At 51.8% G+C, this 26,501-nt stretch overlaps 1 protein-coding gene across 3 annotated transcripts in view; it reads left to right on the plus strand.

The window, feature by feature from the left end:
* The first annotated feature begins 2,663 nt into the window (after nucleotides 1–2,663).
* The window catches only part of LOC123820017 (stimulated by retinoic acid gene 6 protein-like), a 37,792-nt gene continuing 13,954 nt past the window's right edge, over nucleotides 2,664–26,501 (plus strand). The window contains exons 1-9 of one of the 3 annotated variants that reach the window (XM_045840681.1): nucleotides 2,664–2,777; nucleotides 3,114–3,399; nucleotides 14,550–14,625; nucleotides 16,396–16,496; nucleotides 19,164–19,294; nucleotides 20,045–20,165; nucleotides 21,716–21,761; nucleotides 22,638–22,766; nucleotides 25,027–25,097. In XM_045840681.1, coding sequence (XP_045696637.1) covers nucleotides 3,284–3,399; nucleotides 14,550–14,625; nucleotides 16,396–16,496; nucleotides 19,164–19,294; nucleotides 20,045–20,165; nucleotides 21,716–21,761; nucleotides 22,638–22,766; nucleotides 25,027–25,097 — 791 coding nt within the window. In that variant the 5' untranslated portion in view covers nucleotides 2,664–2,777; nucleotides 3,114–3,283. Of the gene's footprint in view, nucleotides 2,778–3,113; nucleotides 3,400–6,159; nucleotides 6,413–13,901; nucleotides 14,022–14,549; nucleotides 14,626–16,395; nucleotides 16,497–19,163; nucleotides 19,295–20,044; nucleotides 20,166–21,715; nucleotides 21,762–22,637; nucleotides 22,767–25,026; nucleotides 25,098–26,501 lie in introns of those variants that run through there. The other 2 variants (XM_045840683.1, XM_045840682.1) reach the window with 2 other exon arrangements.

Raw genomic sequence — 26,501 nt, forward strand, 5'->3', positions numbered from 1 at the left:
AGTAGGTTACCTGTAACAAAAAGATGTTTGTAATATACTGTTCAGTGAAATAGCAATTATAAGTTGCATGTCATGTGTGATGGCATGTTTGTAAGCATGTGGTTGTATATATATGAAGAAATTCAAGATTGTTTAATGTGAAGGAAGCACGTGTAGTGTTAAAGAATACAGCAGGGCTGGAAAACGAGAGAGAAACTCCATGCTGCATTTCAGGGACCTCCTTTCTGGGGAGTTCAAACTTTCAAATGGCCGTAGCTGTCCAAAAAGAGAATGGACTACTCCACAGGTGGTGAGCTCCCTGTCAGTGGGGGAGTTCAAGGACAAGTCTTGGCAAGGAGTATGGAGGGGGGAGATAAAAGAATCAGGATTAGGTGAGAGGTTCTTTTATATCCTTCACTCTGAGCCACCCCTGTTGCTGCACAGTGTCTGACCCTGAGACCTGGGCTGTGTGAAATGTGGTCATGATTAGCAAATAAATGTGTACAGGAGTGATTTGCCTGCTTTTTATGCAAATATTGGTCTATTAAGTGGTGTCAGCATTATGAACTTAATGAGTGCTTCACGCAGGTTGGAATACACAGTCGAAGAGGCACATTTACACCTGATCCATGTGCCTTTTAAGCAGTAGGGAGAGCATTATACAAGCAGACTCTTTGAGAAGATGGTAAGGAGACTCACTTTCCAACCCTGAGCCTGTGGCATATGAGAAAACACTGCAAAGCTTTGAAGGTGATGGGCATCTATTTCCTTTTCAAAACTGCTCCGAAGCCCATAGCCCAGTGCACTCTGGTTCCCAGAGCACCAGTTAACACTGTAAGCCCATGGAATTCTGGGAGAAAGTGGGGGTGAATTCTCTCAATGGGGAAGAGAGTTGAGGCCTGTCTATTGTCTCGCAAGGGTTAAGGAGGTTATTTGGAAAAGATGCTTCCTAAACTGAGTCCCAGGGAGACAGGTGTTGTCCAGAAGGCAGGCAGAGAGAGGGAACCATGTGTCCACAGGCACGAAGACCAGAGAGAATGCAGTACAGTCAGGAGGAGCAAGGAGAAAGCTCAACCAGGCTGCAGAGCTACGTGGGGGTGTGGAAGCTCGGGAGGTAGGAGGTGAGGTCAGGGAGGCCAGATCACTGGCCTCACCTGGCCTGCTGGATACATACGGTGAGACACAGGCATGGCGCTGGCAGCTCAGGCCTGTATTATTGTCTGACAGGCAGATACTTTAAATGTAGAGGGGAAGGGGAGACCATATTCCCACCAGGGAGTGAGGGAATAAGTCTGCAGAAAGTCTTTCCTGGTTCTCCATTCTTCCCTTCGGCATTTTTTTTTTACCCCAGGGCTTCAACCAAAATGCAAGGTTTGTGTTGTGGCCACGCGTGCAAATCACCACCTTGTGGACAACACAGGGATTACAGATCTAGAAGATCCTCATTCATTAGTTAAATATATATTTTCTAATAATTCTAATGAGCCAAAGTGCTGGATAAGGCACCTTGGGTCCGGAGGAGAGGAGACATGAGCACAGATAATCACCGAAAGCTCAGAGGTGTGAGCAATGGGGTGAGTGAAGCAATGGGGCGAGTGAGGGAAGTCGGGGAGGCCACAAGAGGTGACGTGCGAGCTTTGTCAGAAAGGGAAAAGGGTCTTCAGAAATCACCTCTGACGTCCTCACTTTACACAGGGGGTGCCTGCAGCCGAGGATAGGATGGGTCTTGGTCAAAGTCACGACACAGCTCTTCAGGGCAGCACTAGGGCAGGTTTCTGAGTGCCCCGGCCCAGGAACGACCTGGGCCTCGTTGTGGCTGGCCTTTGGTTTCAGGGAGTCCCCCTCCTGGTGCCTAGAAAAGGCCTCTGCAGGGTCTGGGTTGCTGCTCTGTCTCTGCCCTGCTGCCCCACCTCAGCCATCTGTCCAGCCTGCCTTCTGGTACACCGATCTCTTCCCTCACTCTCTGTATTCCACCAGGGATCAATGGAGACACACCAAAATCCTCTCTAGGGCAGACTCTGTGCTTTAGCCCGGATCTTGGGCAGCCTGGGAAGGGGGCTCAAGATGTGCCTCTGGAGTGTCTGTCCTTGGGCACCAGCATACTCCTTGGCCCCTGGGTACATGGTAAACATCTGTGACGTAAATAAACAAGCCAGGACAAGGGAGGTGGGTGGTGCCCGAGAGGTCAGTGCAGCCTTCCTGTGCACTTATCCAGAGCTGAGTCTGGTCCGGGAGGATGACCTGGGGCCACGTCACAAAGGTCACTGAATGCCCAGCTCAGGAGTTTGTCTTTATTCTGTCTGCAGGAGGAGCCAGCCCTGTGCAGTGACAGGATCAGAATGCAGATTAGTTTCATTCTTTTTCAAAGGGAGAGAAAAGGTTCGCAGTCAAGGGTCACACCCACCCCAGAAAGCAGCCGATATTACTTAATGGAGAAATTGCACTAGGTCTCCCATATGTCTGGGTTCCTTTGTTTCTAAGTTTAATAATTAAGCCATGTGTCTGTAGAATAAAGAGAGGCTGTCCTGTGATAAGCTCCCAACTGCTGGGAGACAGGCACAGCCTTTGGGACGAACTGCTGAATTTCCTTCTGCCACATCACCAGAACTGAACCCTGCTGACTTCAGGGCTCGAACACAGGAACCCTCCTAAGCTGGGTCCTGGAGTAGTCAGTCAGTCATCTGTTTCCTCGCTCTTCGCCAATCGGCGGCAGCAGCATCGTCTCGTGGCTCCGGGGAAGAGGTCTCCACTGGAGAGCTACAGGGCTCTGCTCAGTAACCTGGACGAGTGCCCGACAGGTGTGCAAATGCCCCACAGCTTCAGAAAGGAATTGAGGTGCACTGGGTAGGAGGGGCGGTGTTCAGAAATGCTCGCGTAGGTTAGAATGGTAGAGATAAAGCGAATGTTGACGTGTTCTTCAGATCACGTTAAGTTCTACCTTTGGGTTCGATACCAAACTGAGAAAGTATGAGAGCAGGAAAATGAAATTTGTCACACAGGTTTGACTTCAGGTTTCAAAGGGGTCATTCTGGAACGTGGTAGCCCTTGAGAGGTGGGTCTTGATTCATGTGGGTGAAATGTTGCTGAACTTGAACTTTTCATAACAAGTGCCTTCGTGTTTCTCCCACTGTAAGGCGGCTGCCTTCCCAACCTCCCCAGGGTGGTCAGCGGCAATTCGAAGTGACTCTTCCTTAACGGTGTGGAGAGAAGAACTGTGGCATTGTGAGGAACGCCACCACGATAATTCAAGAATTTAGAACATCCATTTGCAGTCTGGGCGGTGCAGCCAGAAAGCTTCTGGCAGATGGACACTCCCAGAAGAGAGAGCATCTCCGTGTGCCTGGAAGAAGCAGCGCTTTGCAAGTCCTTCCCCGAACGGCGTGGTGCGGACGCACCCAGAACTGCTGCTTCCAGGCAAGGGTAAGGCCTGTTCCAGAGAAAACACGTTTACAGCATTTCTTTGTTTCTAGGCATCCAAGAAGAGAGTTGTGTTGGACCTGATCTTTATATTTCTGTCATTTTCATTTTTCTCTCATTATTTTCAATTTTGAGAAGAAGCATTTCTGGGCCCCCTGCATCCCAGACGCCATGCCAAATCAGACCTAGTGGTGGCGTCTCAGCCCCTGGGCTGTATCGGGGAGCTGAGACTTGGACACGGTTAGCTGTGATGTGACTGTGTAGTCGCATGCCAGCCAGTGCCCGGCAGAGAGCAGGCGCGCCAGTAGCTGATGCTCACCAAGTGCTCACGGGTGCCCGCACCCTCCTGAGCTCTCAAGTGTATGAGGGCACCTCAAACACACACGTCCGTGAAGTAGGTGCAGCTCATCTCAGACAAAACCAGGGGTCATAGAGGTTAACCATGTACCTGGCCCAGAATCACGCAGCTAGTCAATTGTGGAGGTGGCCCCAAGGTCTGCAGTCTGAACCACTGTACCAGACTACTTCTCCATGAATGAGTTAAATAAAAAAATAAAGAAAGAAGGCCTGAACACATGCCATAAAATAGATGCAGACCAAGCCAAGAGAGAGATTATACCAGGTGATCAGGAGACCTGTCATGTCAGAAGTTACGCCTGAGGTAGAAGTAATGAGCCGAAACGAGGGTGGTGAGCAGAAGCGGGAGAGCGGGTCCTGGCGGGAGAGAGGGGCCAAGGTGGGCAAACCCCATCGGTGGCCTGAGTCTGTCAGTGACGGTGCCTGCTCTCTGCCCCACAGTCCTCTCCCCTCCCCCAGGGCGGCTTAGACCACGGGCATTATGGACCAAATGACGTCCCCGCAAATTCATATATTGAGGCCTCAACCCCGTTCCTTAGAATGTGACAGTGTGTGGAGACGGGGCCTTTAAAGAGGTGATTGAGTTAAACTGAGGCTGTTGGGGTGGGCCCTACTCCAGTCTGACTGGCGGCTTTATAAGAGGAGGAGATTAGGACTGGCACACAGCCACCAGGATGCGTGTGACAGAGGAAAGGCTGCATGAGGGCACAGTGACAAGGCAGCCTTCTGCAAGCTGAGGAGAGAGGCCTTAGTGGAAATCAAACCTGCTGGCTCCTTGGTTTTGGACTTCCAGCTTCCGGAACTGTGGGATAATGAATGTCTGTTGGTTAAGCCTCCCGGACGTGGCGTTTTGTTACGATAGCCCTACGAGGACCGAGGTTAGGGGTGTGTGATTGAGCCAAAGACAGAAAGGTGTAGACTGGCCTGTGTCCCACCCCAGGGGGAAGAGATGAGCTGGGGCAGATCTCTTCTCTTGGCAGTGGGAACTGGGGGCAACCCTGGAAAGGACCCCATGGACTTGGGGGGTAGAAGTGTAAAGAATGCCATGAACTAGAGTCAGGATGGTGGCGAGCGGAAGCCATGGGAGAGTGGAAATCATAAGGAAACAAAGAGACTGAGCCACGGAGGGAAGAGATTGAAGCAAAAATGGCAAGAGGGAGAATGCGAGAGAGGGAGACCCGTGGGCCATGAGGGGAGGAACCATTCCCGAGAGGGGCTCCAGTTCCCAGCACCTTCCCGGGATGGGTCCCAGCCCTCACTGGGGAGTACTAGGGAGCCCCTTGGACTCAGGGCAGCGTCAGTGGATTTCTGTTCCTTGCTCCCTAAAGATCCACGGTAGCACCGAAGGCTATGTTTAAGGATGAACAAGCAACCTTAGAATGCCTGTCAGTGTGTGCAGGAAACCAGTGGAGGTTAGGCTGGAAAAGAGGGCTGAAGCAGCTTCTCGGATGGCTTGGATTGGGGTGCTAGGGTGAGGGGTGCAGAGTATGGGAGGGTGCTTGGGTGGGCGGTGACAGGTCTGAGCTGGGCCTTGGGGAGAGGCGTGGGTGGGCAGAGCATGGAGGCTGCAGGGCCCCTAGAAAGCGCTTGTGACAGTCCAGGCAGGAAGTGAAGAGGGCGGGATCTGGCGCAAAAGCACAGTGAATGGAAAATCCAGTGTATTGATTAGGGTAAGGACTAGCTGCTGTAGCAAACTGCAAAGTGTTTAAGGGCTCTAATCTAGTAGAAGTTTATTGCTTATTCACGTAACGTCTCAAACAGCTACTCCTGGTCTCCTCCGGTGTTGCTTCAGGGATCCAGGCTCCTTCCAGGTCGTGGCTGCACCAGTCTGAACACCAGCTCCACGCTGCAGAAGGGAGATAAGGATGTGAACAATCCACACCCACACCCTGAACCCCCCTACACAAATGGGTGGATGAGAACCGCTGGGAGGCTTAATGAATGCAGCGAGAGAGGGTAGCTGATGGATGGACAGACAAGGACACCTGGAGTCTAGTTCCCATCTGGTCCCAGATCATTTGGCAACAGGGTGTGGCCATTCAAATTCGTGGGTAATTCTGATCGCCGGGAGATCCCATCACACGCTCCTCTGCACTGGCAGGGTTCAGTTATGAACTGTCTCCAGCCCCTTCTGCCAGCAGGTGAGCAGCCTTGTTTCCCTGGAGAACCTTGAAGCCCTTGGTTCCAGTTTCCTGGTTGATTGCCTGGAGGCACAGTCCTGCTTAATTGCTGGTAACGTTTTTCACAGCCAGCTAAAGAGGCCTCAGTGGGCTGGGCAAGGCTCTGCTGGCTCAGGGGGCCAGTGTTCACAGCAGGAGCCAGAAGAGCCCACAGGAGCCCGGGAGAAAGGAAAGGGGAGGGAGGCTCCTGCTTTGTAGTGCAAGAAGGTGGGGAAGAGCGGAGGAACAGCCAGCAGTGTTCTGAAACAAGGAAGAAGGCCGCCCACTTGCTTTCGTTCCCCTGGTAAATATTTGACTGGATGTTTGCCTTGTCTGTGAGTTTTTCGGGTGCTGTGAAGAGAGCTGGGTGGCACACCAGGCTGCCGGAAGCTGGCATAACCAGGAGGCTGGAGAAGCTCAAAGAACTGCCCAGAGAAGTACAGGGCCCCCCGGGGCTGCAGGCGGTGCTTCTCCACCGGGATGACTCCCACAAGTGAGGGGTGAGTTCTCACACAAGGCTTCGGACGGGCCGTGCTGGCCGACCACGTGCTCCCAGCAGCTGTCCCCTGTGACCTTGGTGACTCATGGGAATCCGGAGGCAGGCATGGTTTAGCCGACTTGTAGGCAGGCTGGCGCGGAGGGAGGAACCAGGGATAGGGTTCCCGGCTGAGTGAACAGATTTCTGTTTGTCCTCAGTTTGGAGCCACAGAGCAGAGCGGGAAGAGCCAGCTGTGGTGTTAGACGGCCTGGGTCTGGATCCCGGCCCGGCAGTTCTGGCAGTCGTCAAAGCCTCGGTTTCCTGATGTGTAAATTGGAAGCAATAACCCATGTCCTACCTAGCCCGCACCTGTGTGGAGATCATATGAGAGCGAGAATGTGGAAGGGTTTCAGGAGCTGTGACGTCTGGCCCAGATGTCAGGAATGAAGATTTCTCACTCAGATATCTAAATGTCCCAGGCCTAAGAGCTGTAAAGACCCCTCCAGACATTCACAAACCAGAGCCTGCGCTGTTGGGGTTACAGTGGTGTGTTCAGGTCGAGGGTCACCCTGAAACACAGGAGTGAGGGAGGGAGCCGTAAAAACTCGGGCAGGCACCCTGAGAGCCACAAGGAAAAGGGGTCCCTGGAGTCCGGCACAGGGCAGGAGCGGGGAAGCCCGAGAGCAGTGCGTGGAGAAGGGCATGTGACCGCAGACCAGAGGTTGGCTCAAAGGACAGGTGGACAGTGTGTGGGGAGTCAGTGGGTGGATGGGACATGAACTAGAAAGCCTAGGGGATGGGTCTCTTCCTCCCCTGCCTTCAGCTGGGCTCCCTGGGCTCAGCGGGCCCCGCTGGGCAGTGATGTGGCAGGAGGCGGACTTTCAGGAAGGTCCGTCACGGGGTGGAGAATGGATTGGAGGGGGCAATGCTGGATGTAGGAGACCTGGCAGGAGGCTGGTGCAAAGCCTGGACTCAGGTGGTGGCTGTAGGGACCGAGATGCATGTGAATTTGGTCGTGATTGGAGAGGTTGAACCGACGACGGGGCTTGATGTGGGCGTGACTTGGAGGGGAGGGAGTCCAGGATGCCTGGATCTCTGGCTCAGACTAAAGGGTGGGTGTTGGGCCCATTCCTGAGGGGAGGACCCCCAGAGGGGAGCAGGTTGGAGGGGTGTTCAGTTGGGACATGTTGGGTGGGAGGGCCCGTGGGACATCCCAAAGGAGATGACCCGGAGGGAAGCGATTGGCTTCATGGTCTGGACTCGAAGAAAGGCCTGGGCTGCACCCAGGAACACGGCCCCTGTGATGCCCGTCGTGGCCTCCGAGCCCCTGACATTTATTTGAGATCAGCACCCGCCCCCCTCCCCGCACCCAGGCCTCCATGCCTCCCTCCAGGGCTCCCTCTCCATCGTGGTCATCTCCCTGGACACGGGCCAGCAGCTGGCCAGGGCCCATCTCACAGGGCGGGGCTCGGGCCTGAGCCTCTCATTCCGATTTGTCTGACCAGTGAGGAGGAGGGGTCGTCGTCTTCTCCAGGGACCACAGACGTAGAACCTTTTTTTGACGTCTGAATGTAATTTCTGTGTGTGAATATGTTTCCTGTTTAGGAAATATAACGAGGTTCAAATTCTGGTTCTGCTGCTCTGTACCTGAGTGACTGTGGGCCCTCACGTGTCCTCTCTCAGCCTCGGTTTTCTCATCCGTGAAGTGGGAATGACAGTCCGGGCTGCCCAAGCCGTGAAAGGGTTAAGTGACGTGATAACTATGAAGACCTTAGTTTAAGTCATTTAGTGAAAAGAAATGGAAACAAGCTTTATTGGACAGTTCAGCATGGTAGTGAGTGGAAAAGTGGACTTTTGCCTTCTTCAGTCACCATTTTATCTTCGTCCAGCTCTCTCTGAGCTTTTCAGATGTGTGTGAGACCCCACACACGCCCTCTCACGGAGGGTGCCCGCCGGGAACTGACCGTGCCTCCCTGTGCAGAGATCTCAGCGTGAGCGGGCGAGGTCAAGGCGAAGGAGCGTCAGCAGAGACGCAGGCGCAGAGGAGGAAACAGGAGGCTGTGGGAGAGAATGGGATACAGACAGGCCAGACCTGAAAGGCCAGTTACCGCCTCGTCTGATCCTCAAAGCGTGAGCCAGTGCCTGTGTTTGAGCCGCGTGGTGGGCTGGGGGCAGCCCGTCCGGGAACCTTTCCTGAGGACCCAGCGAGCCCTGGGGAATGAGAACGCTGTGGAAGCTGTGGAGCGCTGTTCTTTCCCTGCGGGGCTGGAGCTCGGCACAGGGGACGGTCGTTCGCACGGCTCGGCCCCAGTGGAGAGCTCTGTTCCCCATCCGGCCAAGCTGATTCTGTCTCTGTCAGATGGTTGACCAGCTGTTCATGGGTGGAGCCGGGGTACCCAGCCAGGGTGCCCAGCTCCTCGGTGCACGGAGGCTCCCCAGGGTCTGCTGGGGGCCAGGCTGCTGCCTGGAGTCCTTGCTCCCACCTGGTGCAGCGGTGTGTGTGGGAGGCAGGGGTGGGGAGGGTGGAAGCGGGCCGAGAACCAGCACACGGGGTACTTTTCAGTTAACAAGCACCATCCCTATCCATTCTGCAATGATCTAGGGAAGTGAAGGCATCACACCTGTTCTACAGACAAGCAGCCAGGGCTTCCGGAGGAGAAGTGGTTCCCCCAAGGCCTCCAGGCCTCTGACTCCAAATGCCAGGCTTTTCCCTCCGGGCAGATCCGAGGCCCACACATGCACGAAAACGCCCTACACACGCCCTCTGAAGGAGGGTCGCACCAGAGCTGACTTTTCCTGGCTGCACAGCGAGCTCAAAATGAGGGAGAGAGGTCAAGGCAAAAGAGAAAACAGAGATTTGGACTCAGAGAAAAGAGAGTGTCTGGAAGAAAATGGAATAAAAACAGGGTGTCTGCGTGTCTTTCATTGTAGAACTCCCGCCTGGTTCTCAGAGTCACAGGTAGTGGCAGGCAGAGACGAACCGGCAGGCAATTAGAGGGAGAGGCAGGCAGGCACAGAGGACGTTCCCGGACGGCTGTCAGAGGCGGGCCCGCGGGCGACATAGGAGCCGGGGAGAAAACAGAAGAGACCGTCAGCAAAGGTGGCAGGCAGCCTGTGTGGGTTTTATAACCATCGTGGACTTGATTTCATTTTATTCTTCAAGTGTCAACTTTCTATTAGGGAAGGGTGCAAGCTTACACAAAAGAAGAGAGACGTGTTGAAGGAACCCCATTCCCGTCACCCAGCTCCAGCGACTCTGCACACGCGGCAGCCTTGTCCTGGTGATGCTCCCCCCGCCCCCGCTCCCCTCCTCCAGGCTGCCTGTCGTGTCCTCCTGGGTTTCACTTGTGAAGAGAAGTTCACTTTCTCCCGTGGAGTTCCCATGCTGTGCACAAATGACCCGGCACACAGACTCACTCCTAAACCTTCCCAAGTTCCTGCAGCCCTCAAGTCTGTGTTCCAGGAGAGTTTGGACTGCCCTGGCCACAGGAACAGGAGATTACATTGACAAGCAGAGAATGTGACAGTCGGGAATTCCTTATGTGATCTTCCCCTCAGCCGGAGTCTGAGTCTCAGCTCCCCCACGCACTAGCTGGGTAAGCTTGGACATGTTTCCCGATCGCCTGGTGCCTCGGTTTCCTCACTTGTGAAACGGGACGATAATAGTGCCTCTCTCCCAGGGCTGTGGCGAGGATGGACTTAGTTAACAAGAGTGCAGCCCCTAACGGATAGCTGGGTGCACAGCAGGCCCTTGGGAGATGTCAGTTTCCCATCCCTGCCCTTAGGGAAGAGTAGCGAGCACCTGCTCTTGCCACACCTCGGCCCAGGAGCTGGGCACGGGGACACGCAGGCCCCCACGGAGCCGCCCGTCCAGCAGGGACACAGACCCATACAAAGACATTGCCAAGCAGCGGGCGGGCTGCTGTGACGGTGGGCTAGTCCCAAGCAGTCCAACCTTCTCAGTTCGTAAGGGGCTGAACCGAGACCCACGGGTCCCCTGAGCCTAAGGAGCCACAGCAGGTAGCGGCAGAGCCGAGGTGGACTCAGCTATTTTCCCTGGCTGGGCCTCTTTTCACGAGGGCCTGAGAGGAGGCGGGCAGCGGGAGGGCTGCAGCACACTTCTACGCCGGGGTACTGTGCTGTGGGCCACCCTGCCAGCAACAGGGCGGTGGGAGCCTGGTCTTGGGGCAGGCCGGGGCAGCTGCTCTGGCTGCTGGTTGACCAGCTCAAGGACTTCGGTCATGCTGTGGCCAGGGGTACCAGGGTAGGGGAGCCCCTGGCACCCTCACACCTAGCAGGAGGCCAGTGATTCAGGCCAGGCCAGCTGCCCGTGGAATGCGCTTGGTTGAGGTCGGAGGGTTGGTGCTCAGCCTGGAGAACCGCTGACCCTGGGCACCCCTGGGGCCGTGGAGCAGACAGGGCCTGGGGCCTGAGGGGGTCGAGGTCCATCCAGTTGGAGTTCCATTTCGGTTCAACAAAATCCTCTTGATCAGAGCTATCCTAAAGCAGGTAGGGAATAGGGGAGAAGATCAATACTCCCTGATTAACGAGGCTGATTTTCAGGGGAAAAGTAAGTAAAATGACCTGTCTAGTTCCACCAGTGTGTACACCCTGGGGTAGTACTATTTTATAATTTTTTTCACTTAACAGCATATCAAACATGTGCAAGGCACCACCACTGGAAAGGGGACCTTCCACATTTGGGGGTGCTGGTTTGCTGCTGCCCACAGGTGCTGTCACCCTTCAACAGCCCTGCCCCACCAGGAAGTGGTAGGAGTCCCAGAGACCCTGCACGTGGCCTCGGCAGCTCTGTGACAAGCTGGCTCCCTCACAGGTCTGGTCTGTTCACTGCTGTGGCTGCCCCCTGGCACCAGCCCTGCTCCCTTCCTTGCGCTCACCTCCTTCCAGGGGCTACCAGACCAGCTCGGGCTCAGCCCCTCCAAGCAGCAGACGGGCTCAGCAGCAAATCGATGAAGGCAGGGTCAGCCATCCAAAAAGTCCAATGCTGACGTGAGAAGTTGCCTTTCCTTTTTAAAGTGAATTTCCTTTCCTTTATTGGTTAAGTGAAGAAATTAAGTTTAGTCTGATCCCATGTTTGCCTAAAACTCTGTAAGTTATAAGCACTACTTGCTTAAAACTATATAGATTATAATTATTGGAGGAGAAAGAGCTTTTATTTACAGCTTTTCACATTTGTAAATATTTTTGAATGTTTTACAATGAGCATATATTTAAAATGTCACACACACGTGAGGAAGAGATTGCCTGAGAAAGAATCTTGGCATTCGAGCATCAATACCTATCTTCACAGACCACTCTGATTTCCTCAACTTACATTTTCCAGAAGTAGAATTCCTGGAAATGAAATGGCTGTATTTTAAAAGTTCTTGGTGTATGTATTACAAAAGCAATCCTTAGAATAACTATACCAATTTATACTCTGGCAATCAGTAAATGAATACCAACTCGTCTTAACCTTCAGTAATGCCAGGCAGTATTTTTAAGAACTCCTCATTTAATAGATAAAACAACATTTCATTTTAATTTCTACTTTTACTACTACTTGAAAATTTAAGAATTTATTGGATATTTATATTTATATATCCAATAAGAATTTATTGGATATTCTTTGTGGTTTATTCTTTGGACATTTTTGTTCCTGTGGTGCTTCCCTTTCAATCTTTATGTCATTTATTTCTCTTTCTGCTCTTTGTTGAAGCAATTGAACCTTCATTCACATACACTTTACAGTTTTAAATATACTTATTTGCAACCTATTTCTATTCTTACAGTAGTTAACTGTGGATTTTCAATATAGTTACTTAGAATTATATTTTTCTTACAAAGCCCAGAAAGAGAACCAGCTCTCTGCATCCCCTCGGAAACACAAGGAGAACTTGGCTCTTCCTTCCTTCCTTCCTCTGCGTCCACGCCTGCCCTCCACACACCCCCTCTTCCCACGTGGGGTGTCATCCGGTATTTTGCCTCTAGATTGCCATTTCAAACATTTTGTTTCATCATCATTCCTTATCTAGATATTTCACAATGTGTTTTATTAATTCTCTGTTCATTGTTGCTTTTAAATTCTTCTCTGTCTAGGTTTATGTTTCTTATTCCTTGAAAATTTCTTTCAACATTTATTTCAGAGAAGGTCTTTTGAGGACTTGTGTTTCTAAAAATAGTATACATATATGTATATTATAGAATAAATTTATGTTTTTATATTATAAATAAATGTAAATATATAAATATTTATATGTAACTATTTCTATTATATAATTTATAGAGATGTAAGTTCATATGGTTTATTTATTACATATAAATAAATTTTGCTAATTTCTTTGCCTGCTGTTGCTTTTTGTACTCCCCTACTTCCTCCTAGATTTATCCTTCTCTTAGAGAATGTCCTCTATTTTGTGCTAATCTTATTTCCTCTGGAGTGCGTTCCCCTGGCTGTTGAGTTCCTGGATCCCTTCTGTGGTGTACTCTCTCCCCAGCTGCTTGATGGCTCCTGGCTGTGTGCTTGTCTTTGTGGCGGAGTTTTCTCCTGGGACTTTAGCTTTGGGAGGGGTGGTGGCTGCTGCCAGTACTAAGGCCTCTTTCCAGGCAGTGGGGAGGGGGTGGGATGTACCCCTGGGTAGGGCGCCTCAAGGCCTGGCCTCTGGGCACCGAAACTCCTGGTCCCTCCCAGGTGCCAGCGGTGATCTGGGCGCTGCCTCTCTCTGAGTGACCCATCAAACTGCTGCTGGAGATGTCAACACCACTGGCCCTGCTGGTCAGCAGGGCTGGGAGGACACCTGGGTGCCTCAGAAACCCCAGTTCATCGTTCTGTGGGCTGGGGGCAGCCCACCCCGCTTCAGCCCCTGCACTCCGGGTGCAGAGCACTCCCCAAGTGGCCCCGCAGTCTGCTGTAGCCGTGTTGGCTGGTGCTTTTTCTCTTCGATCTAGTCCCAGTCTCTCTCCATTGTTCAGGGTCTTCTAGTAGCTTCTGTGTCCCCAATAGATTTCCACCTTACTTTCAAATACAGCCATATTTTCTTTCTTTTTAAAAAATAACATCTGGTGCTCTTGTATGGGATGCGGGGACTGATGTGTGTACTTGCCTGACCTTCCTAAAAGCCCAAGTCTGAGTTCTACAGTTGTCACCTTTCTGACAACTTAAGTTCCCCCCACCTCCTCCGCTTCTAGGGCATTTCAGACTCGCGGGTAGACGTAACTGGGGAGCACTGGAGTGTTAAAGAATTACGGGGGGACATGCCAGGCTCCTGGGTTCCCCGGCGGAGTGCCCTCCCCAGAGACTTCTGAGGGAGAAGGAGGAGCTGGCCAGGGAAGAAAGCACAGGATACGGCTGCATGGATGCTGCTGCTGGGGTCGGAACCGAGTGAGGAGCTGTGAGAGTGCGCAGAGGTGGCGGACTGGAGTCAGCGCAGGGAGAACGGAGTGTGGAGGGAGCCCCAGAAAGGAGGAGGTCCTTTAAAGAGAAGTTGTAAAACTGCTGTCATGTGTTTCAGTCACGAGACCCCAGCCACCCTGTCCTGCTGACTGTGACGCCTGGAGAGGGCGAAGTCCACACTCTGTCGTCCAGATGGCAGTTGTCATGCCCCAAGGGATCGATCAGCTGTGGACCAGCAGTGAGCTGGCAGTTTTTGACCTCTGGGTGCAGAAAACCATGTCCAATGGCTGATTTCCGGTGGAGTTACTGTAACTTAAGCCCCAGGGCTCCTCAGTGGCACGGGGCCCTTCCCAGGCTCTGGGAGGGCTCACCCTAGTTAAGTGTTTATATGGTGATATGTTTTCCTTACGATAGGAGGAGGGTTTGTAGTTTCATTTGAAAAGGATGTGCAGATTATTTAGGCTGTGGGTCCCCCAGAACCTGAATCTCTCCCTGACTGTGTCATCGAGAAAAGAAGGGATTAGATCTAGTCAGCGGGGCAGTTTGGACAGATAATGAGACTGGAAAGAAATCAGAAAGATTAATCCGCTTGGGGAAGGGTCATCACAGATGAGCAGCACTGGCTGTGAGAGAGTAAACTGCGAAAAGACCAGGTGGATGTAGGGGCTGCAGGCCAGACCCCTGAGGGTGGTGGTGGTCAAGACTGAAGGCGCAGCGGCTGCAGCAGTGGGTGGTCGTGTGCACATGTTTTCTGGTTGTTTTCCAGGGCACGGCAGCTAAATGACTCCTGCGTTGGCTCCGTGGACATGGAACTCTTCCTCCACTACTCCCTCATCCCGTCAGTAAGTGAGGGCAGGGATGGGGTGTGTGGGGGGTGGGAGCCAGGCTGCCCCCAGGCACAGGCTCCCAAAGGGGCCTGACTAAGTCAGCAGGGAGAAATGGGCTGAATTTCCTTGATGTGCTCTCCTACATTATGCACTAAAAACACAGGCAGAAGACGTCTTTTAAGGGCCGTAGACTCAGGGACACTGGCTTTTAGGGGAAGCAACAACGAGCTGAGTTCTGTTGGAAGATGCAATAAAGAGCATTTCAGGCAGAAGGCAGAGCGCGTGCAAAGGCTGTGTGTACGTGTGTGTGTGTGGTGTGTGTGTGTGGGGGGGTGGATTGGAGAGTGTGAGTAACTGAGGGTGTCCGGTTGGCTGGAGTGAACTGGGTGGGGCTATCCAGGGAGGTGGGCGGAGCCAGGCCAGAGGAGCTCTGTGAGGCTCTGTGCAGAGGAGTTTCCATTCTCAGCACAATGGGAAGTCATGGAGTGTTTCCAGCATGAGGGTGGTGTGGTTTTGAAATGAGCACTCTGGTTGCAGTGCTGGGATTAAGTTGGAGGCGAGCAAGCAGGGGCAGGGAGAGCAGTTAGGAGATGGTTGTAGAGGTCCAGGCAAGTGAGAGGCAAGCTGAGCTCATCCTGGATGATGGAGGTCAGTTCAAGGCATTTGGGAGGAAAAACAACAGGACACGGTGGTGGGTTGGACAGAGAGGTGAAGGAGAGGGAGATGTTGAGGATGACTCTGGTTTCTGACTTGTATAGCTGGGAGGATGCTGGTATCTGCCATTCCCTAGTTAAGGAAAGTTAGAAGAGACCCAGATTTGGGGTGGAAAAAGGAATAAGGCAGGGAGGAAAACCATGAGTTTCATTTAAGGTATACTGAATTCAAGAATCTTTCAATACATCAAAAAGAAATGCCAACTGTGTATTCGGATGAACGGTTATGGAGCTCAAGGACAAGGTCTGGGTTCAAGATCAAGTGTGTGAGTTCTGTGTATTGGTGGCCATTGAAAGCATGGACATGGATCAGATGGCAGAGGAGAGGATCGGGTAATAAGATGAGTGTCCTGGGACTGAACTAGGAGGAGCTCCAGATCTCATGGTTGGGTAAAGAATGGTCTAACAAGAGACAGACTGAGAAGTAATGAAGAAAACCCAGAAAAGCTCAGAAGGCTAGGGAAGAGAGTTTCTAAGAGAAGGGCGTGGCCAACACTGAGAAATGCTGCTGAAGGGTCCAGCCAGATTTGAACTTCAAGTTTACATTGGACGCAGCAACAAGATGGTGATTAGTGACTTTGGCCAGAGTTGTGACCATGGAGTGATGGGAAGCCAGGTTAGAGACTCGAAGAGCAAGTGAGAAGTAAAGAAACAGAGTCAGCACGTGTAGACAGGTCTCAAGAAGTCTCTAGTAAAGGTGGAGAGAAAAGGACCTCCAGTATGTGAGAAAATGACTGAATCCACAGGAAAAAAGCAAAAAGGATGTGCAGCCTGATAGTTGCTATCGCCTCTTTACAGATGAGGAAACTGAGAGTCCAACAAGTCCCTTCCCAGCCAGTCTGTGGGAGACTAGGTTTGGACTCATGTCTGCTCCAAGCAACCCAAAGGAAAGCTCATTACAAAACGTTCTGGAAGCCCCGGGGTGCGTGCAGCCAGCTCTGTGCCCCTGGCGTTTGAGGAGTATATGCACAGTGAGCGCGCTGCTCACCCACACGATCTCTTTCAGGGTGGGGACCAAGTCTGCACCGAGGACGAATAGTCCCAGTGACCCTCTCATCTTTTCTTCCTGTAGTTGTGCATCATTTTGGTCTTGTCCTTTCTCCAAAGACGGGAGCACTGTAGACAGAGAGATGACACTTCTTACCTCCTGAGCGACCACTTTGGAATCATCATGTGAGTTGAGCTAGAGCTGACCACTACAGCTTGTGGTACCAGGTGACTGGGGCCAACCCCAACTGTCAGGCCAGGGTAACCCCGAGTTACCTCCCCCACCCCACCTCTGCCTCACTGTGGACAGCCCTTGTCCTCCCTGCCCCAACCCAAACCGAGCTCTGAGAGTTCAGAACTGGTATCCAAGCCATTGCACCCAAGGCACCTAAGGCTGCTCACACTTGCTTAAAACATCTCAAGGAGGCCCCGAACACTGTGGGAAAGGCCTTCCCACATGAAGCCTATGGCTGCCTTGGGAAGCAGGAGGCAGCGAGCCTTCTTGTGGGATGGCACTGTGAGGTACGCCCACCCCAGGGAAGCCCACTGGACCGGGGAGCTTTCAGGGCCTTTCTAGCTCTGCCATTGTGAGGCTGTGCACCCCTCACCACATTTTCCCTTAAGATCTGATTGTTCATAGACCTTAATCATTCATTAGATCTTACTCTTCATCATTTTTGTTAGTATTTATTAATATTTCTCATAATTATGATAAAGCAGTTAACATTTATTGCACAGCAGTTATGACCTACGCACTGAACCATTTGCTTTGCCTAGTTTACTTGGATGAACCCTCTTGCCAGCCCAGCATGGCGGAGGTTGTTATCCTCATGTAATGGGTGAGCAGACAGGCTCAGAGAGGTTAAGTGACTTGCCCAAGGCCACACAGCTCACTAAGTGACAGGAGCTTTAACCCAGGTTTGGTTGATACTTGCTCTGATTCCCCCAGTGTCTTAACCTAAGCTCAAGCATGCGGACATGCTGAGACCTCAGCTTTGGCCTCTGGAGAAGGGAGAGGCATACTGGAAGTCAGGACCAAGGCTAGAGGTGACCTGGGCTTCGGGGCGAGGGAAATCCGACTGCAGTATAGAAGGATTGTGATGCCAGCACCGAGCAGCACACTCGTTCTGGTTCCCACCTGCTGGAGCAGCCGGCCCCACCCAGGGTGCCCGGTCTAAGCCACGTTGGCTGGGGCACAGAGAAAAACAGGCCAGTGGGTAAAGAGGATCTTCAGACCCTGCCCTGAACATTTGGCATGTTGGCCTGGTGCCTGACTTGTTAAGAAGTAGGAACTCTGTAAGGGCCCCGTTAAAGAGCTTTGAATTAAATTGTCAGTGGTACAATTCACTTACTCCGTGGCCATCAAAACCTCTGATTTTCTGAGTAGTCCTGGCTCACCGTCTCCGCTCATTAATCAGCCCTCACATGTGTGTGGCATTCCACAGCTTGTAAAGCCATTCTTCACTCGCAGTCCAGGATGGCTCTGTGATTCGGCAGAGCAGGGGTTTCCATCTCTGCTTTACATATAGGGAAACTGAGTCTTACAGAGCGCTTAAGTACCACAGGTGAGACCTATTAGAATCCAACTCAGCTTAACAAGGGGGTGTCTGTGAATGTGCAGTGAGCACCTAGTCTCTTCCAGCTCCTGTGCTCAGGGCCCCCACCCCTGGAGGAGGTGGTGGTTTATGGGACAAGTGCTGACACTAAGGAAGGTGTGGGAACACGGGCATGGGCTTCATGCTGAGGGGACACTGACGAGGCAGTCTCGAGGCACGCCCGGCTGGGAGTGGGTGGTCAGGAGGGCTTCAGACGAGAGGTGTTTCTTGAGCTGGTCCTCGAAGGTGACGGAGAGAGAGGCAGACGGCTCAGGAAAGTGAGATCGCTCTTCACACTGCCCCGAGTCTCCGCTGAGGGCTGCTTCAGGCAGCACTTCGTGGGCAAGCCAGTCCTCTCTTTCCTGGGTGCAATTGCTTGTTCCCCTGTAGACTAATCTCTTTCAATTAGAAGAAGCAGATATCCAGTGAAGCTTTTTACATAAAAGGAAAAAATAGAATTTTTATAAAGTTACAGAGATCTCCCAGAAACGGCAAGGACAGATTTACGGGAATTGGGGCTTTTGAGATGGGCAGATCTGGGAGACTGATCTCTATTTCTGCCTCTCTGTGTCACTGGGGCACCCTACGCACCATTTTCCATTTTCCTCTCTGCCACCTGACTGAGGATCTCCACCTCCCAAAGCCTCAGCTTGCCTCTAGCACTGACTCTGATCCCAGCTTGCATGACCTTCTAGAACAGAATATTAACAGCAGATTGGCTCATGTCCTTGGGGCCACAAATCCAAAATATAAGACCAGACATCTAATTGGTTCATCTAAAGTCAGGTGGTCACCCATGGTCCAGTCAGCTGTGGCCAGGAAGGTGTGATTGCATGAACCAGCACAGCCAGTGATACCCAAGCCTTCCCGGGAACGTTGGAAAGAACTCTCACAGACCTTGGCTGGTGCGGGGCAAGTTCTCCCATGCCTGCTGGGACATACTCTTTGTTTTGGTCTCTCAAGTCATACCACCTGTGTCTCTCATAGATAAAACTCATCCTCTTTTGCTCGTTGTCATAGCTACTGGTGTCCTTGTTTGAATCTTCTTAGACTTGGAGCATCTCAGTGGAAAGAATTTTGTCCTCTTCACTTCAGTACCCTGCATCCATGCCTAGCTCCAGCAGAGGGCCTAAGAAAGTGTCAGTTGAAATGAATAGTTCACTCCCCAGTCATGCATCCTCAGGGTGGGATTGGTACTCTGGGGGTGTCTCAGAGCCACCGTCTGTCTGGCCTCATGAGCTGTTTCTCTTGTTCACAGACCTCTGGACTTCGTGGGCACTTTTAGTAACCGATGGTCCTATGGAATCGCCTTTGGGGCCACAGCCAATAAGGTCATGTTCTTGTTCGCAGAAGGCTACCAGCCCCTGCAGGTCCCGCAGTGGGCCCAAGGTACCAGGGCTGACTCATCATGTTGGGAATTTAACGGTGGGAATCCTTGCTGTCAGAGACAGCATGACAGGGGTTCGCTGGGACCAGCAGGGGTAAGCTTGGTGAACTCAAGTGTTCTTCCCAGCCTGTTACTTGTCCAGCATCGAAGCTTGTCTGTGGGAGCTTTCTCCCAGTTCAATTCAGAGATCCTTTAGACCTAGCAGGGCAAAGGCTCCAAGCAGGTTCGCCACCACCCACCCTGAAAATCTCTCCTGAGACATAGCCGTGGCTGATACTCCCTCAAAGAATACATCTTCTCTGGCCACTGGTCTGGGGCCTCTTCATTCTCCACGCCTCATGCTTTCCCTGGAGTAGCAACTTTAATCTACAGGTTTGACCATCCTTAAAATGACAACTTCCAAACCTCTCTGTCCAACCAGTTTTCTCTCAGTAATTCTTGTTTGTTCTTTTATGTTCTTGTTTGTTCCACACACTATATTGTGAGACAGTCAAGGGCAGGGAGCAGGTCTTCTTTGCCTCTGTAGTCAGCCTCGTGCCTGGCACGGAAGAGGTACCAGGAAGGGTCTGTCGCAGGAATGAATGAAAGTCATCCCTGCATTCCTCCTTGTGCTGAGCTGGGGCATGTCCACTCATCTCCTTGGTCCTGAGCTCCGTGACTACAAGCCAGCGCAAAGCCCCATAGCTTCCCCCGGACTTGCCCGAGCCCGTGAGAAGAGGCACTCACAGCATCTCTGGCCCTGTCTCTCCCAGCCTTTGTGCTTCTCATCGGAGGCATCGAAGTCGGCCTGTCCCACTTCCCCTTCTTTGCCTGCCTCTCATCAGAGTTCCGGCTGGTCAGCTCCATCCTGGGCTTCAGCTACTCCCTGATCTGGTAAGATGGACTCTGTCTGCCTGCCCTCCTGTAATTCTTTAGGCCACTGCTGAACCCTGGACAAAGGGCTGGAGGTGACCTGAGAGCTGTCCCTGGGAGGGCACCTTTGCTCAGAACTTGGGCCCAGGGCAGGAGGAGTGACTGTTCCATGGTCCCCTGTGGCCTCTCCTTGGGACTGCACTTGAGGACCCAGAAGGTCAGGCCAGCATTCTGTCTACCTCACAAGAGGCCATTCATGGTTCAAATAGTCCTAGTGCTCAGAGATGTAGAAAAGTTCATTTCTGTAAACTGCCGAGACAGTCCCACTGGTGGAAGCAGGAGTCCTGTGTGGGTGCCCCTCCTCTGTGCTGTCGTGGCTTCCCCAGAGCCCAGGAGAAAGTGCATGTGTCTCGGCTGGGCCTTCAGGGCCGTCCTGGTCTCTACTGTGTCTCCCTGCCCCCTGACCTGTCTCTGGCACACATGCAAGTCATGTAAAACTCCTACGTTCCTCCATCCATCCGCTTATTCATTCAGCAAACAACTGGGACATCTCCCCAGCAGCCAGGGAATGTACTGGAAAACAAGACAGACCCTCGTGATCATGTGTTCTGGCCACTTTGTCTGCATGTTGCTCTTCCCCTGGGGATTATCTTCCCCCGCCTGGCCCAGGGACAAGTATTTGCTCCTCCTCTGTGCATTATCGCCCTCCCAGGTGGGCGCCCCTGGCCCTTTTGTTGAGCTCCGTGCCCTGATCACTGGCACCAGACCCCAGCCCAGACCTGGCCCAGGGAGCCTGTGCCAACTGGACAGTCCTGTGGCAGGTCCACGCTCCAGTTCTGACAGGCCCGTTTCCTTGCCCATGTCTCCTCTCTGGGCAGGGGCCTCAGGCCCGGGGTATGAGCCATACAGGGGGCTGACAGTGACTGGCACTTGAATGGCTGCAATCTCAAAGTGTGTAAGTGGCTGGCTTGAAAAAAAATTAAAAGAGAAGGTATTCAGCGTTGGGTATGGAGTAATATCTTAGCCTGTGACAGACTTTTTGGCCAGGAGAGGACAGAGTGGCAGGAATCATGTGGCAGGAGATCTGGGCACCGCGGGAGTAGGACCCAAGCTTGAACACGACCAGGAGTGTGTGTTCAGCAAGAGCTCAGCCTCCAGGCTCCCTCCTCGGGGCAGTGTTTACAGACAGGAGCATGTCTGGGCAGAAGGACCTCAGCCCGAGTCCAGAGCCCCGCGTCGTGGTCCTGGCTCTGGGGGTGACTCCGGACAAATCCCTTCCCATCTCTGGCCTTCAGTCTCCCCACCTGCATGAGTGATGGGGGAGGGAGGATGAGATCTCTCAGGGTCTCCCTGCTCTGCCGTTGTGGGTCTGGGATTGTGTCTGAGTCGAGGGCATCAAATGCATTTTGTCGCATGTACTCAGGCACAAGCAGGGCACCCGGTCTGTGTGGGAAATACACGGAGGCCTGGGGACCGGCGCTGTCAAGGAGGTTGCTCCTGCCTGGTGGGATCTGGGCTGTGGTCCCAGGGGCTGTGCTGGCAGCACCCCAAGCCCTGCTTCTCTCCTGCAGGTTTGCTGTCACTGTCCTTCACATCACACAGTGTCCCCATGGACGGGTGAGTCCCCACTGAGCTATGTTTAGGGTGTTCTGTCCTATCATTATGGCCTTTCCGTGTGACCTTGGACAAGCCTCTGCTACTCTGTGGGCCTCAGCTTCCTCCCGCGTACAGAAGGGAGCTGGAGCCATTCACGAAACTTCCATTGTACAGGGTCTTAACGCTCATCAGGGTGCTGATTCACAGACTGACGTTCTCTCAGTTAATGCCCACAGCAACCCCTCAAGGTGGGGAAGCTCTTAGCAAACCTACTTTATCGGTGAGGAAACTGAGGCCCAAAGAGATGAAGTAACTCTGAAGAAGCAGCAGAGCTGGGACTTTGAGACCAGGGCATTGAGACCAGGTCTGGCTGATTCCGGAGCTCACTTCCTCTCCTTCATGTAGCCTCAGTTTCTCTGTCTGCTAATGGGAGGCTTGGGTAAGATGAACCCCTTCCAGCTTTTCCATGCGCTGTCCTTCTCAGAACTGATGCAAACTGGTTCCTCTGTTTAGCCCTATACCCCAGGAAAGAAGCAAGATGTCTCTCTCTCCCTCTCCCCTTTCATTCCCTTTCTTTCTCCTCTCCCCTCCACTGTCCCCCTTCTCTCTGTGTTATCTAAAAGAAGCATTTAAATACCAAATCAGAAAAAAAAGCCATGAAAGCCCTTCATATAAGAGAAAATGGGGGTGCTAGGACTCAGATCCAGGGCTTCCGGACTCCAAGTCCACTGCTTATTCCCATGCCGTGGGGCCGGGGGAGCAGGGACCCAGCTCTGAGAGAGTGGGCCTTGGAGGGAGCAGCCTGGGGCAGGTGGGCAGGCTCCTGTCCACAGCTTCTCCAGGGGCCTGGCCCTGCCCCGTCTAGCCTCAGTGCCCAGCGGTCTGCTTCTGTTGCAGTTTTTGGGGAGGTTCGAGGCCGTCATGTTCTACTGGCCCTCACTGCTGTGCCTGTCCTTCCTGCTGGGCCGATTCCTGTACATGTCCGTCAAGTCTCTGAGGGTCCGCCTGGGCTGGGAGCTGCAGACGGTGAGTCCTACGCAAGCGCCGTGCGTGTCCTGACGGGTGGTCTTCACAGCAGTCCTGTGCGGCGGGCACCAGGATTACTCCTCCCACTCTGTAGCAGGAAACCCGGGCCCAGAGAGGCGCATCCTGCTGGCCAAGGCCACGTACCTCGTCTGCATCAGAGCCAGAACAGCAGTGCACACAGTTTGCTGGTCGGGGCTCTGTCTTGACCACTGTTCTTTTTCTAATTCCTTGAGGGATAAAGCTCAGTTGTTAGTTTGAGGTCTTCCTTTTGGTTAATGTAGGCGTTTACCACTATAAACTGCCCTCTTTAGAACTGTGTTTGCTGCATTCCACAAATTTTGGTATGTTGTATTTCTATTTTCATTTGTTTTAAGATAATTTTTTATTTCCCTTTTGGTTTTTTTCTCTGACTCATTGGTTGCTCAGGAGTGCGTTGTTTAGCATCCACACATTTGTGAATTTCCCGGTTTTCTTCCTGTTGTTGATTTCCATCTTTATGCCATTGTGGTCAGAAAAGATACTCGATACTTAAGTTTGTTAAGACCTGTTTTGTGGCCTAACACGTGATCTATCCTGGAGAATGGTCCCTGTGCTCTTAAGAAGACTATATATTGTGCTATTGTTGGGTGGAATGTTCTGTATATGTTTATTTGTTCTATTTGATCTATAGTGCTGTTCTAGTCTGCTGCTTCCATACTGATTTTCTTACTGGACTCTCTGTCCATTGTTGAAGGTGTGGTGTTGAGATTCTACTGTCATTATGTTGCTGCATATTTATCCCTTCAGTTTCATTAACAAATACTTTATGTATTTAGGTGCTGTGGTATTGAGTGTGCATATATTTACAATTGTTACATTTTCTTGAGCAATTGACCCCTTTATCATTACATAGTGATTTTTCTTGTCTCTTGTGACACTTTTTGACCGAAAGTCTATTTTCTTCTCATATAGTAGAGCCATCCTTGCTCTGTTTTGGTTACCATTTGTATGAAATACCTTTTTCCAATCCCCTTCACTCCCCATGTGTTTCCTTAAAGCTGAAGTGAGTCCCCTATTGGTAGCCTGTATTTGTAGTTTTTTCAATCCATTCAGCTACTCTACATCTTTTGATTAGAAAATTTAATCCATTTACATTTAAAGATACTGATAGGTAAGGACTTAAAATTGCCATTTTGTTAACTTTCTGATGATTTTTTTAAATTCTTTCTTGCTTTCTCTGTGTGGTGATGATTTCTTGTTTTTGTAGTGGTATTATTCTTTGATTCTATTTTCTTTACCTTTTATTTAATAGAAAACAGGTTTTCCTTTGTCATTACTATGTGGCTTATATAAAACATTTTACAGTCATACCAATCCATAACAACTTACTTTAATTGCATAGAAAACCCCTGCACCTTCCTCTCACTTTCCCTCGTGGGAGGGTTTGCAGGCCAGGGAGGGGCCTCTCTGTGCACTGGCTGTGCCACCTCGGAGGACAGGCAACACAGGTAAGGTGAAACGGCTCTTCCTACCCTCTTCAGTGCTTCTATTCGCAGAGGTTTTGCTTTCACTGGGGTTCTGGAACCTCCCAGGTGCATTGTTGCATGACCACAAAGGTACTCTCATCTGTGCATGGCTGTGAAAATTGGTGTATCAGAGTGGGCCCCTATTCCTCCATCCTGTTGGTGTCACTTACCAGTCAGGGTTCTAACCAGGTCCTTCGTACTCTCCCCAACATCTGCAACATCTAAGATCTCATCTCATAGCGTGTAAAATTTCCATATTCAACATATGTGGCAAAATCGTAACTATTATGGAAAGCTCGTTACACTTGGAGAAAACATTTTAAAACACACCATTAAAGTTTGTTTTATTAAGTACTGCAAAATTAAAAATGAGCAAAAGAAACTCCTCCTGTTCATGAGAAGTGAAAACACCGGGATTTGGGGAGCTTCATTCCTGAAGCGATGTTTTGAAGTGTGATGGGAAATCACCAGATCTCAAAGAGACGAAGGACCTCGCAGAGCAGCGGCTGGTGCCGTCAGCAAGCAGAAGAGTGGAGGAGGGCCAGACCTCCGGCATTGAGGAAAGGGGGTGCTTGGTAGACGTGGCCTGGACCCTGCCCTTCTCTTCATTAAACAACAGGCGTCTGGGAATGCCTGACTCCAAAGGAGCAGGTTCTGCCCAAATTCCGGCCCTCTGTGGCTGTAGCCCCTCAGAGAGACCAAAGCCTTAACAGGAATTTGTGAGCCAAAGCATCTCCCTCTCTCTTTGCTCACAGGAAGAAAAGCCTTTCCTGGAAATTCACCAGGCAGAGCATGTGAAGCAGCTCCTGAGGAAGCCGCCCCTGCAGTAAGCCCCGGTCCCGGTCGGTCTCCGCTCTGTGTGTGCCAGTGCTGAGGCGGCCCGACAGCCTGGGGCCCGAGGATGACCGCAGTGCTCCGGATTAGTTAGCGCTCTTGTGCATTAATGACAGAAGCTCAGCTTACCCGGGATGGGAGAGAAAAAGGAAACGGATGGCCTTACGTAATCTGAACGTCCTGTGGCCGTCGGTTTCAAACACAGATGGACCCAGGGCTTTATTACTGTCATCAGAACTCGGTCTCTGTCCCTCCTCCGCTCTTGGCTCTGCACTTACCTGGGTCAGCCTTCGGGTTAGATGGGCTGCCTCCCACCGGTGGACCCCTCCCACCAGTGGACCCCTCCCACTGATGGACCTCTCCCACTGATGGACCTCTCCCACCGATGGACCCCCTCCCACTGATGGACCCCAGAATCTCTAATCTTATACCCTCCTGGTTTAAGCTCACAGGAAAGATAAGTTTTCCTACCTAATGATTCAAACTGAAGTCCTGTTGGATCAAACTGGACCAAATGCCACTCCAGAACCAGTTACTGCAGCTAGGGGACTGGAGTAAAGTGATTGTGAAGACAGGGTCCCATGTCTACCCCTGGAATGAGGAAGTAGTTCAGCCTCACTTGACCACTAGGACTGCTGGTGGCAAAGGAGTCCATTCCGAGAAAAACGCATATGCCCTTACCGATACATAGCTCTTGGCCAGGAAAGTACGTGATCTTCAGGGACTGTAGTCGTCACCCTACCCCTGCCACTGCCGCTCCGCACCAGAAAATATACACCTGAGAAGGCACATTTCTAATTCAGAGTCTCAGTGGCAAAGCTAGTATTTTCGTTAGAACTATACTTGGCTACATGTAGCAAAAACCACAAAATAGTAGTGGCACAGATGAGAGAGATGTACCTCTCACATGAAAGAATTCTGGAGGCTACAGTCCATACTAACTCTGGACAGCTCTCCATGGCAGTTTACCAACCCACCTGTCTTTCTGCTTCAGTATTTTCGTGGTCTCTACCATGAAGGCTGCCCATGGTCCCAGGTGGATTCCGGGGCTCCAGCCTGGACCAGCCACTCTGTCAGCATTTCCGATGGCAGGTGGGAGGAAAGAAAGAAGGGCCTTGGAGATCCCTCCCAGCTGTGTTGATTCTATCTAAGCACCCTCCCCGAAGTCCCACACTGTCCCAATGGTCACATCTAATGGCCTGTATTTAGCCTGGGTCACTCTTAGCTGTAAGAAAGGTCTGAAACTATAGGCTTTTAGTTTGGTGAATTGCCACACTAAATAAAACTGAATCTCTGTTCTTAAGGATAAGGGGAGAATGAAAACTGTGGAATCAGCCAGTGTTCTTTCTCTTCACTAAAATCTAAGAGGAAGAGGAGGAGATGACGTTATTTTTCA

This window comes from Phyllostomus hastatus, unplaced genomic scaffold (genome assembly GCF_019186645.2).
Source record: "Phyllostomus hastatus isolate PE091 unplaced genomic scaffold, TTU_PhHast_1.1 phas_contig_34, whole genome shotgun sequence".
In the NCBI taxonomy this organism is placed as follows: domain Eukaryota; kingdom Metazoa; phylum Chordata; class Mammalia; order Chiroptera; family Phyllostomidae; genus Phyllostomus; species Phyllostomus hastatus.